General features: G+C 56.9%; 1 protein-coding gene across 9 annotated transcripts in view; it reads right to left on the bottom strand.

Moving 5' to 3' along the window:
• PRDM15 (PR/SET domain 15) overlaps window positions 1-12,209 on the bottom strand; it is a 79,099-nt gene that overhangs the window by 13,415 nt on the left and 53,475 nt on the right. For all 9 annotated transcript variants that reach the window (XM_039480551.2, XM_039480552.2, XM_074389233.1 and 6 more), the window contains 7 exons: window positions 11,520-11,614; window positions 8,922-9,053; window positions 7,471-7,605; window positions 6,674-6,837; window positions 5,709-5,788; window positions 5,213-5,332; window positions 1,340-1,471 (listed from right to left, as the gene is read on the bottom strand). In XM_039480551.2, the coding sequence (XP_039336485.2) occupies window positions 1,340-1,471; window positions 5,213-5,332; window positions 5,709-5,788; window positions 6,674-6,837; window positions 7,471-7,605; window positions 8,922-9,053; window positions 11,520-11,614 (858 nt within the window). The remainder of the gene's footprint in view (window positions 1-1,339; window positions 1,472-5,212; window positions 5,333-5,708; window positions 5,789-6,673; window positions 6,838-7,470; window positions 7,606-8,921; window positions 9,054-11,519; window positions 11,615-12,209) is intronic.

The raw sequence follows: 12,209 nt of genomic DNA, 5'->3' as shown, positions 1-12,209 counted from the left end.
GGCCCAAGGCAAGTTATTTTTAAAGGCACACTTAACTCAGTCCTGAGGGCTCACTGTGGAGCATGGGACGGAGGCCACCACAGCCCAATGAATTGGTGGGCAGCAGGCAGAGTGTGGGGTGTTCTGAGAACCCAGATAAGGACATGAGGCCCAGTCTTGAGGGGCAAGTGTGTCCCCAAAAAGGTAAAGCATATACTGGATAGAGATGTCCCAGGAAAGGGAAGGATGGCACACTTCTGGCAATCCAGGGGCAGAGGAGATCCGCATGCCCGGCCAACCCAAAGCACACTGGTGTAGCAACCAGCACCACTCTGGGGAGCGGGGGAGGCAGCTGGGCAGGTGAGGGCAGGCAAGGTGGGCAGGCGAGGAGGGGTGACGTGAGGACGGGCAGGTGGGGACGGCAGGAGAGGAGGGCGGGCGAGGTAGGCAGGCGAGGAGGGGTGAGGTGAGGTGGGCAGGGGAGGTGGGCTGGATGAGGAAAGGACCCAGCATGCAGGTGAGTGCCCTGGGGAGCCCCGAGCAGGCTCACTCCAGGGAACTTCACACTCAGACAGGTTCCATCACCCAGGGACAACCTTCTCTCAACTCTGATGTCTCAATCCTCTCTCCGCAAGCACACACACTCGCCCATACAGAAGACCTTCATAAGCTGGACGGTGTTAGCGGCTGCGCAGGCTGCTCTGTGACCTGTTGTGTCACTGACTCCTTTCTGTGCACATCAGCGTAACACGCATCATCAACCGAGCAGAAATCCTGCTCTTTCCTGGGTGTACCAGGGCTTAGCCATCGCCCTCCCGAGGCCACCTCTGACCTCCCGGCGCCTGCCCTAGCACACGCAGATGACAAGCAGCCTTGCGAGCATCCCTGGCCCTTGTCTGGTTGCTGTTTCTTATGCACATTCCTGCGGGGGAAACGGCTGAATAGGAGGACCATTTAAGGACTGACCCATCTCCCAAATACCCGCCGTGAGCTGTGTGGCACACGCTGCAGGTGACAGGGCCCCTGTGAAAGGGGGGCCTTTGGAGACACACAGCTGCTCACCACGGCTCCAGGCAAGCTCCCTTGGAGAAGCCGGCACTCACTGGGAGTCACAAGGAGGGACCGTCTTGAGGCGGATCTCTCTCCTCCCGCGGCCCCCCTGGCTCCCCTGCACCACGGGCGCCGCGGCCGGCCCTGGACTCACCTGTGCGCCGCCGGCCCTGGACTCACCCCTGCGCCACCGGCCCTGGACTCACCCGTGCACCGCCTGCCCTGGACTCACCCGTGCACTGCCGGCCCTGGACTCACCCCTGCGCCGCCGGCCCTGGACTCACCCCTGTGCCGCCGGCCCTGGACTCACCCGTGTGCCGCTTGCAGTGCTTGAGCATGTTGACCTTCTGCGCGAACCTACGGTGGCAGTCCTTGCACTCGTACTCCTTGATGCCCTTGTGCAGCTTCATGTGGTGGCGCAGTGCGTGCTTGGTCTTCATGCCTTCAAGGACAGAGCGGATCAGAGGCGCCACACCCCCATGCAGCCCACCGGGCCCACGCTGAGACCCTGGGGCAGGCACAGGCATCGGCCCACACAGTACTAGTGAGGACCTGGGCCAGCCCCTGAGGATCCCGGTCCACCAGTGGTGAGACCTGGGAAGTGACTATGCCAGAGGCCAGGAGGGACTGACTGTGACATCAGGTGCATTCACCCCTGCCAGGGCCTGGCCCAGCCCCAACCACACATGAGCAGCTCGGGGTCTGGGTAAACTTCCCAGCGTGCCCATGGCAACCCAGCAGGAGAATTAGGCGAGAGATACATTAATATAGGTATGACCTTGACAATATGAGTGGTAATTAGGGTTCGGACGCTAGATGGCTTCAGCAGTGGCTTTCCATCTACCTCTGATTTAAAAAGCTAATCTTAAGCAGGTGAAATATTCCAAAGCCTCACTTGCGCAGCCAGTGGAGAGAGGGATGGCCCTGGCACAGAGGCTGAGCCAGAGGACGCAGGTCGCACTCTACAGGGCCCTCTTCAGGGGGCACGAGCATGGGCAGCTCGGCACCCCCACCCGGGAGGCTCACACGCACCAGGGCACAGGCAGACCCAGCCCAGAGGCAGCCTCCCCACCCCCGAGGAGGAACCTTCGCTGTGCCTGCCCAGGGCGCTGGGCAGCCTGCAATCCCAGGCCACCGTGTTCCCTCCACATTTGGGGAAGAACTACAGAGCCTGAAAACAGCTCTTTCATAAGCTGGTGAACGCTTCTCCTCCTATTCCACCCTGACCAGATGCAGCGGTGACCGTCCACCACCTCCTGTGAGAATCTAAGGGCTGGGCCAGGCGACATCCCTTCTGCGAGAACACTGCTCGGCTGCCCAGCAGGGGGAGCAAACGCCCCGAGATGAAGCCTCGCCACCAGCACGCGGCACAGCGCTCCCGCCGCGGGTGAGGACGGCACCTGCAGCCCTATTACCAACGACCCAAGAGATTTCACCCGAAAAAGTTACTTTTAATCTTTTTGATTAAAAAACAAAACAAAACAGGGCTGGTCGTTGTCGACATGCCGAGACCCAGCACCTCCCTCTTCCTGCTCCTAAAATGAACATATTCCAAATTCCAAAACCAATACACAGTCATAGAAAAGCCAGAAAATAAAAACAGAAGGATGCATGTTCTTCACATGTACCCCAAAACCTAAAATGCAATTAAAAAAAAAAAAAAAAAACAGAAGGAAAGGGACAGCAACGCTCCTCGCCACGATCCAGCCTCCCTGCCACCGCCCGCGCTCGTGACTGGGATGTTTTTTCTTCCATTTAACAAAGAAAATCTGCAAACAGTTTCAAAATAAACACAACTGCCACACAGAGGGCATTTTAAAGCTCGCTCTCCTGGGATTGTGATTCAACAGATTACCATGGGGAAAATTGATGTTTTTTAAAATACTTAACATTTCCAAGCCTGAACAGGGCACACCTTCTTTATAGCTTTCAACACCTAGTGTCGCATTTCCACTGGCCACGCTAAGTTCTCGTGGGTCATTCCTGAGTATTGCAGGGCCCATGACATGATTGCTGTGTGATGTTTTCCTCCACACACACAGAAAACCTGCGGGCTGGGCCCTGGCCTCTGCCTGCCGGAGACAGACCATCACGACTTCCAACAGCCTCCCACTTGGTCCCCGACACTGGCTAAGTCCCTGGTCAGGGCTAGAATTTCCGGAAAAAATGTGAAGTAAGCACTGTTTCCTGCAAGACTGTAATAATAAATGACTATTAAAAAAACAACTAGAGGCCAGGCGCGGTGGCTCAAGCCTGTAATCCCAGCACTTTGGGAGGCTGAGGCGGGTGGATCACGAGGTCGAGAGATCGAGACCATCCTGGTCAACATGGTGAAACCCCGTCTCTACTAAAAATACAAAAAACTAGCTGGGTGTGGTGGCGCGTGCCTGTAATCCCAGCTACTCAGGAGGCTGAGGCAGGAGAATTGCCTGAACCCAGGAGACGGAGGTTGCGGTGAGCCGAGATCGCGCCATTGCACTCCAGCCTGGGTAACGAGAGCGAAACTCCGTCTCAAAAAAAAAAAAAAAAAAAAAAAAAAAAACAACTAGAAACTTGATAAATAAAGGGTCTGGTTATATTAATCCACATGATGGAATTGTGTCAAGGGTTTGAAAAATAAAATCCGGCAATATTTACATGTTCTGATATAAAAAAAAATCTCCAAGATGCATTTCCAAGTTAAAAAACCCAGCAAAGTATGAAAATCGAATGAGCACAGCACGTGCTTGTCTGTACCAGCAACTGCTACGTGACGGCAAGATGACGACGCCGAAATTTGGTAGTATGTAAAATAAATCTGGCAACCAATGTATTAATGCCAGCATTTTAACTATTCAGAATTCACTTTAAAATCCATGCGACTAAATAATTAATACGATTCAAACACTAAAACGTCTATGACATTAGAAAATGTGGCTTTCTTCCACATCCCTCGCCTCCCAGGGTACCTGGTGGCATTTGGGGACCTGCGGGGGACGGAGGTGTGGCTCCTCTCTGGCTGCCTAAGAGGGCCGGCCCTGTATAAGCCCCACCTCTGGCTCTCCGGTCTCGACACACTATTCAGGACCCCTCCAGCCGGGTCCACCACACTGTCTTAAAAATCTGACTTCTTGGGGGCATCGAGGAGGAAAGGGGAGCTGGGGCAGGTGGTGAAAGGGGCTGGGAGCTTAAGGCAGACAGGGATGGAGAGGAAGCCAGCCTGTCCCAGTGAGGCAGGCAGACACTGCTACTGACACTGGCTCCACGAGGAGCAGCAGGGTCTGAGGGGACAGTAACAACGCCATCTTCAGACCTGTTTGTAGTGTTTAAAAAGTAAGACTTGGCAAAGTGAATGCACTGCTTTTTCATTAAAACCACCCATGTCCCTGCACGAAGTTACTCTGGCGGAGGGACAAAGGCCTGTGCTGGCCTCGGAGGTGAGGAACTGACGGCCAGGAAGGAGCGGAAAGGAAGAGCCCCTCTCCTGCAGGCAGTTCCTCCAGGCTTTGACACACAGTGTCATTCTGCGGGTGCTCACAGGGCTCGTCCGGGGAGTGGAGGTAACGCAGCTTCTGCGTCTTCATGCTGGTCACGGCGACAGCCCAAGACAAGGCCTGATGTTCCACAACTTTTAGGAAGTTGTTTTTTGTTTTGTTTTTTTTTTTAAAAAAAAAGACAGGAATGGGCTAAAAATGTAGCATGTTCTGGAATTATCTTTTGATTTTGCTTACTAATTGAGACATTTTATCACTAGGCTTGTTATTAGCGAATGTTCTGTTGTTACAATGAAGAGTCCTTGGCAGTGGTGAAGTGCTCTCACCCCCAGCCGATCCCAGCCTGCGGGCGAATACGCGGAGGGCTTGGCATCGCTGCCGGAGCCCACGGTGGCTTTGAGAATCATTTCGGCAATGAGATCCTGCATGGCTTTCCTACTTTGAAGATGATGACTCGTGCCTTTACATTTATCACATCTTTCTGCCTTCCGGACACTTGATTTTTCTTTTAGATTCCCGCTTTAAATCCTGCCTCGTCTTTTCCTTTCAAGTAAGTGACTGAAGCCTACGGGTTTCCAGAGCCACACTCCGGCAATGCCACTTGCACTGTGGTCAGTGTGATGTGCCCGTCCTGGCTCTGGTCCCCTCCCTGCACCCTGCGGCCGGGCAGCCAGCTGAGCCCGGCCCGCGGCCCCGGCGCCCGCACCTACCTTTCCCACACTCGGCGCACAGGTACTCGCGGACATTGTCGTGCACACGCATGTGCTCCTTCAGCATGTCCTTCCTGGCAAAGGACTTCCCACACTGCTCACAGGCGTGGCTCTTCACACCTGAGAACACAGGCATCCACCGCTCAGAGCCGAGCAGCTGCTACCTGCCTGCGGTGCCCACAGAAAGGACACACCGAGGGGAGGGGCTCGGCCTGCCCCGCAGCTGGAAGCACAGGAACACGGGCAGGGTTGCCCCTTCAGCGGCCCCGCAGAGCCCTGGCTCAAGTAGGTCCCTGAGGACCTGGAGGGGTGAGGGGCTGGGGATGCCGGGCTGTGAGTGGCAGGGCTGACAAGGACGCAAAAAGCTGGAGAAACGGCGGAAGGCGCAGGGAGGCGGGTGCGGCAGCTGTGTGTGGAGCACTGGAGACCCCCAGCGTCCCTCCCTGCCAGCCCCTGCCCACCAGGGCCGGGCCCCCACACCCTGACAGTCACGCACCTGTGTGGATGAGCTTGTGGCGCTCTAGGTTTCCTATGCTGTTGAAGATGCGCCCACAGATCTCACAGGGGTGGATGTACCTGAAACCAGAGATGAGCTCAGGATGGCTGCACAGCCTCGGGCTGTGCACCGTCCCCAGCACCTTCCCCGGCACCATCCCGGGCACCTTCCCCAGCACCTTCCCCAGCACCACCCCCAGCACATTCCCCAGCACCTCATCCGCAAACGTTTGAGGCCACAGGGATGAACAAAGAAGCAAATATCGAAGCCTCTGCCACGGGCCGGATTGGGACCCCCCAGTTCCTACACTGAAATCTTAACCCCAGCCCTTCAGAAGGTGACTACGTTTGGAGACGGGCTGTTTGCAGAGGTGATGACGCGGGAACGAGGTCATCAGGGGGTTCCCTGACCAAGCTGACTGGTGTCCTCATAAGAAGATGAGACCAGGGCAGAGACACGCACAGAGGGAAGGCCCTGTGAGGACACAGGGAGAAGATGGCATGGTGCCGGGCCGAGGAGAGACACGTCAGAGGCGGCGGCTCTGCAGCACCGTGACCCGAGCTGCTGCCGCCAGAGCTGGAGAGTAAGTGTCTGGTGGAGGCTGGCCGGCTGTGCCTTTCTTAGCACCCGTGGACGGTCCTGCTGAGTCGCTCACTCAGCAGCCAGCCTGGATTATGGGCTGTAAGTCAAATGAGGCCTGGCATCGATGAAGCCTAATTGTTGCAGGAAACAGCATTTCGGGTCATTCTGTAGGCAGGCCAGGAACCCGCTATTTCCCTGTAACGTGGCCAGCTGCTGCCAGGAGACTGTGCGGAAGCACAGCCCTGCTGTCCCCAGCCCTGGCCTGGGACCCAGAGGACATCACTTGCTCGGAGCTACAAATGGCTCGTTAAAGCCTGCGTCTCTTTGCAAGGAAGCACGCCCCTCCCTCCTGGCACAACCCGGAGCCCCCGAGCACGCCTCACTTCTGCACGTTGGGGTCGGGCAGGTTCTCGCGGTGGATGACCATGTGGGCGTGGTAGGTGGCCTTCAGCGCGAAGCGGCGGTTGCAGATGCTGCAGCCGTAACCCTTCTCCTTGTGCACCTCCATGATGTGCTTCAGGTACTCCTTCCCCCGGCCAAAGGTGAGCTGCGGGCGGGCGGACAGGCCCCTGTTGACATCCGCATGAGGTCCCTGGTCCTCTTAGCTAACGGTCCACAAACCAGGGCACCGACACTCCCCATGAGCCCATGACTCATGCCAGGGCAGAAGGGACTCTCAGAGGCTTGATGGGGACCTTTTCCAAAGCCGTAAGGCCTCGTGCTCAAAACTCAGAGCAACGTTCTCCTGAGAAACCAACCACCCTCCTTTTTGGTGAGCCCCTTCCATGCACGGGGGAGGCCTTGTGAGGGGTTCAAGCCTGAGCAGGGAGGAGGAGGGGGAGGGGAGACGGAGAGCCTGCAGCCAGCACAGCCACCTTCTAGGAGGCCGATCCCCACACTGGCCAGACACTTCATATGTGTTCCTGAACCAGGTCACAAGGGGAGTTCCTGGAGAGCGCCAGTGAGACCCACACAGACCATCCCCGAGGTGACACAGGCTGGCCTTCCCGGACACGTGATGGATGGGCACCCAGCCTGCACCAGGACCGCCAGCCCGAGCCTTTGCGGAGGGAGGGCTGCTTCCAGGACGCACGAAGGTGCCTACTGCCCAGGACCCGCAGCCCTGCGACTGCCAACATCCTTTCCAGACCCCCCAGGCACCGTGGGGCAGACCCCGTACCTGGCACCGCTTACAGCTGTACTTGTGAGGCTCCGAGTCTGCGCTCTCGTCTGAATTGTCGTCGTTTTCTTCAGAGGAGATCCCGATCTTGCCGATAAACTCTTCCCTCTGGTGGTCATCCATCAGCGCGATGTCCTGGAAAACAGCCACCACTTCCGGTTTCTAACAGCACGGCAGACGCTTCCCTCAGTTACCTCCAGCACAGGGACGAGCGATCGTTTCCCCAGAGGCAGATGAAAATGCCTCTCTGATGTTCATGACGCCCTAACGAGCCACACGTGTGCCCCAGCCCATTCCAGCTTGTCCCTCCCTCCCCGGCTCCCCACCTAAACGCCAGGGCCGCTCTCGCTCTCCACGCCACCCGTGGCTTCCTCTCACACGCGCCCAGCAGATCCCAGGGCCAGACACTGCCGGGGCATCCCCCGAGTGGGTGGGTGGTGGCTCTCGCCTCTCGGGTCTGGGCCTGTTTCCCTGGGGCCTCCCATACCACCCGTTCTTTCTTCAGTTCTTCTTGATCAGCGCGCCCCCCACCCTTCATCACACCCCACATCCTCCCTGCTCCCAGAGCTTCCACTCCGCTCCTCCCTTGCCTCAAAGGCAGGGAGGGATTCGAATGCCAGGACCGGGCTGGGAGGCAGCCACGACAGGGGAGCTGTACGTCAAGCCTGGCATCTGGGCCGGAGGAGGTGAGGCCGACAGTCACGGAATTCATTTGGAGAGCTGACATGTGGCCAACTTGTCAACTCTCTGAGGACGCTGCTGTGGTCTGAATACTTCCACCCTCCCAAATTCCCATGTTGAATCCTAACCCACCAGGAAATGGTACCAGGAAGCAGGGCCTCCTGGAGGCCATTAGGTCACGAGGAGTCCTCAAGAATGGGATTTGGGGCCGGGTGCGGCGGCTCACGCCTATAATCCCAGCACTTTGGGAGGCCAAGGCGGGTGGATCACCTGAGGTCAGGAGGTCAAGGCCAGCCTGACCGACATGATGAAACCACGTCTCTAATAAAAATACAAAAATTAGCTAGGCATGATGGCGGGTGATTGTAATCCCAGCTACTCGGGAGGCTGAGGTGGGAGGATCACTTGAACCCAGGAGGTGGAGGATACAATAGGCTGAGATCTGGCCATTGCAGTCCAGCCTGGGTGACAGAGCAAGACTCAGTCTCAAAAAAAAAGAATGGGATTTGGGCCCTTATAGAAGACACCCCCGGCCCTTCCACCGTGTGAGGACACAGCGAGAAGGCGCCATCTAGGAACCAGGAAGTGAGCCTCGCCAGACACCAAGCCTACTGAGGCCTGGACATCCAGCCTCCAGAACCGTGAGCAGCACGTCTGCCCACGAGCTGCCCGGTCTGCAAAACTCTGCTCCGGAAGCCTGAGCTGACTGAGGGTCACTGGCCGGGGCCTGCCATGAGCCTGGCTGGGTGAGGGCAGCACGCGATTGAGACCTTGAAGTGGACGTGGATGTGATCCCTGAGCACGTCCACGCGGAAGAACTTGCGCCCGCAGATCTCACACGTGTACTTCTTGTCGCCGTGGGTGAGCAGGTGCTTGTTCATGTTGCTCCGGCAGGAGAACACCTGTGGGCAGAGGACCCGCATGGTGAGGGCGGAGGCCTGGGGACGGGAAGGGGCCTCTCCATCAGGCTCCTTCGGGGAAACCACAGCTTGGCCCAGAAACACAGCACTGTGCTCAGGCCTTGTGCTTCAACAGCTCCTCAGTGTGTGACAGATACAAATAGTCACTGATGCCACAGTAAGCGTCACTTGCTGAACTGTGTAAACAGGCGCTTACATTACAATAGAAAATGGGCCATTTGCTAGTCTTTATTATAACTGAGAGCTCAGCTCCATTTTTTTTTTTAGCTCATTTAAATACTTCCCTAGGATGGACTACCAAGGAACCAGTACATCACAGAAATACCTGCCATCTTCTGAAAGCAGGTGCCAAAGAAGGTCCCCCCTTGGCTTTGATACTGTGTTTCATGTACATTCACAATGTCCCTGATTTCTTGGTATTTCCAGCCTAGCATGACAGGTGTAGAGGTGCGCTCATTCAACCAATATCCATCCCAGGGGTCACCTCTGTGACCAGAGCTGAGGTTGGCACTGGGAATACCGTAGTCCACGTGACAGATGTGGCCCCACTGGCACAGGGCAGTGGACAAGGCTGGCGGCTGAGACCACCACTAGGGCCCTAGAAACCCCAGCACCCCACAGAGCTCTGCAGGTCTCTATCTGGATGACCATTCCCAGTGGCCAAGTAACCCAGGGCGTGACCTCCTAGAGCTCGCCCGATGCCCACATTCTCAAGAAGAGAACGTAAGAGATGAATGAAAGGGAACGAGTGATTCACTGCGGACAAGATGCTGGCGTCTCCCTGCGACATCTCTTTCCAAGACGTGCAGGTGATCCAGGGGCCGACAGCACTGTGCCCCACCCCAGGCTGCCAGGTGGGGTGACGGACAGGTGGGAAGGTGAGCGGGCCGCAGGGGAGGCCAACAGCTGCAGCTGTCGTGGTCCTTGCAGGGCAGGCTGGGCTGAAGGTGAGAAGTAACTAAAAACGGCAAAGATTTCAGTCACCCAACCTACAGGCTATTTCACTACCTGCCTGAACTCGCCTCAGTGGGGAGTCAATAAACACCGCATAGAATAGACACGTGTTTGGACATCAGGCACAGAGCCCGGTGGCTTCGCACATGTGGTATCTCAACAGCATGGAAGCCACTTGGGGCCAGTAACCCCCAAGGGTCAGAGGTCAATGGGGAGAAAGACCAGGGACACAGGACAAAGGGCACGGGCTTCGCCCACCTCTGCCCTGTGCACAGCTGGCCCGGCTCACAAATGTGCTCGAAGTCACCTGCTCGACCCCAGGCCGACCCTTTGGCCCCCAAACCCGTAGCCCACAGTCCTGGACCCCCAGCCACACCACCCTGGCTCTCTCATTTGCTCAGGCCCTCTGTGTTTTGAAACAAATCAGGAAGTTTCATATACCTCAGTTTTCTCTTTAAAAGGTCAAATGTTCCGGTGATGGTGCTGCCTGCTGAAAGGCAGAACGCTGAGGACAGTCACAGCTGGTCTCCTGTGGGACCTGTGCTCCCAGCTGCTAAAGGGCCTGAATGGGCATCGCACTGGGGCTCACGGGAACTGCATGTGGTCGGGGCACCCTCCTTTCAGCGGCTCCCAAAGCCGCCTGAGTGACGTGCCGGAGCTGCTGGGCCCAGAGCCCGCGTGGGAGCCGCTCAGAACCCTTACTCTGCAGCACGAGCTTTGCATCCTGTGAAGGACAGTCCCTAGGCCTCCGACGACCGATGACATCTCACAGTCACCTGAGTGAAAGCTGAGTCTAACGAAGAAGGGGGGACAACTCCAAGGCTCTCACGCACAGAACACGGGGCCACAGCAGCCTGATGGCTGTGGGTGCCACGGCGTGGGCCCTGGGCTCTCCTGGCAGGGGCAGCGTGTTTTCTGGATGTTTAGGATCCAGCATCTCTGCCATGCGGCCAGGTGCCTGAATCCCGAGCCGGTGACAGGACAGCCCACACTGCGTGGCCTGGGATGGATGTGCCCTCATGGATGACACCACACTTTCTTCACTTGGGCTGCGCCAAATCCACTGAGCGTGCCTGGGAGCGCCTGCCACGGGGTCGGCCACGCTCTAACTTACAGAACGCCAGCCGTCCACTGCACAGGGGAGACCAGCGCTGACAGGCAAAACGAAGCCACTGGGTCCCCCTGCGGACCCAGTGCTGACCACAAGGTCACTGTCTCAACGATGCTACACAGGAGAGAGGGAGCCAGGGAGCAGTTTGGCGAAAAATCATAGCACAGAGGAAAAACCCTTCCTTCTCAGCCCACTCACTGGAAACCCATCTTAAGTGCCAAAGAGATCCAAATGACCAGTGTGCAAAATGGGTGGACCCCAGTTTAAGACACCCTGAGCACCCATCGATCCCCCCAGATCTTCCCTGCTGTACTCTGTAAGTACAGCTCACAGGAAACGATGTGCTTTCCACCTCAGCTGCCGACGCGGACCGCGCGCGTTACCTTGCCGCACACCGGGCACCCGGAGGGCTCCTTCTTGTAGCGGACCAGGTGCTCCCCGCCGGCCTCCAGCTCCTCTCGCTTCACCCGCCGCACGCCTGAAATTCCCAACCCCACCAGCGAGACAGTGAGTACACACAGAACACGGGAAGGTCCGGCAGATTCCAATTCGGCCAGCGTCCTGCCCAGTGCATGGGGGGCTGGGCTGCCCGTGGGGGAGACGGAAGTGTGGCGCTCTAAGTAACGTCACTTGCACGCTGTGTGGCATCAGCACTGACCGCCATTCCTGAAGCAGCCCCAGAGAAGGAAGGGAGACACCACAATGTACGTGGCATCTGCGGACACAGTTCTCGCATCTGAAACATTTGGAAATACAGGGGCATCGAGCGCTACATTTCCTTAAGTAGCAGAGCCGTGATGGGCTCCTGTGGAAGAGGGCGTGTCTACTCCTCTAAAGGCTCAAAGCCAAGTTACGATTCTTACAGATGGTGAAATAGGCGGGCATTTTTTATCTAAAGATACTAAGTTCATCTCTTGCAAATTAAATCAATCAGATCAACAACAGGCCGGTAATAAAATCTTTACGGTTTTGAGGCGTATCATTCCAAACTGGGATCAAGGCAGACTTTTAAATGTTTATGCAAAACAGGTAAGTTTGGACCGATAGAGAAGCCCACTTCTCAGGGTCTCTTT

Source organism: Saimiri boliviensis, chromosome 18 (assembly GCF_048565385.1).
Source record: "Saimiri boliviensis isolate mSaiBol1 chromosome 18, mSaiBol1.pri, whole genome shotgun sequence".
NCBI classification, from domain to species: Eukaryota; Metazoa; Chordata; class Mammalia; order Primates; family Cebidae; genus Saimiri; species Saimiri boliviensis.
The sequence above is the reverse complement of the archived record's forward strand: the minus strand, read 5'-3'. Positions and strand labels throughout refer to the sequence as shown.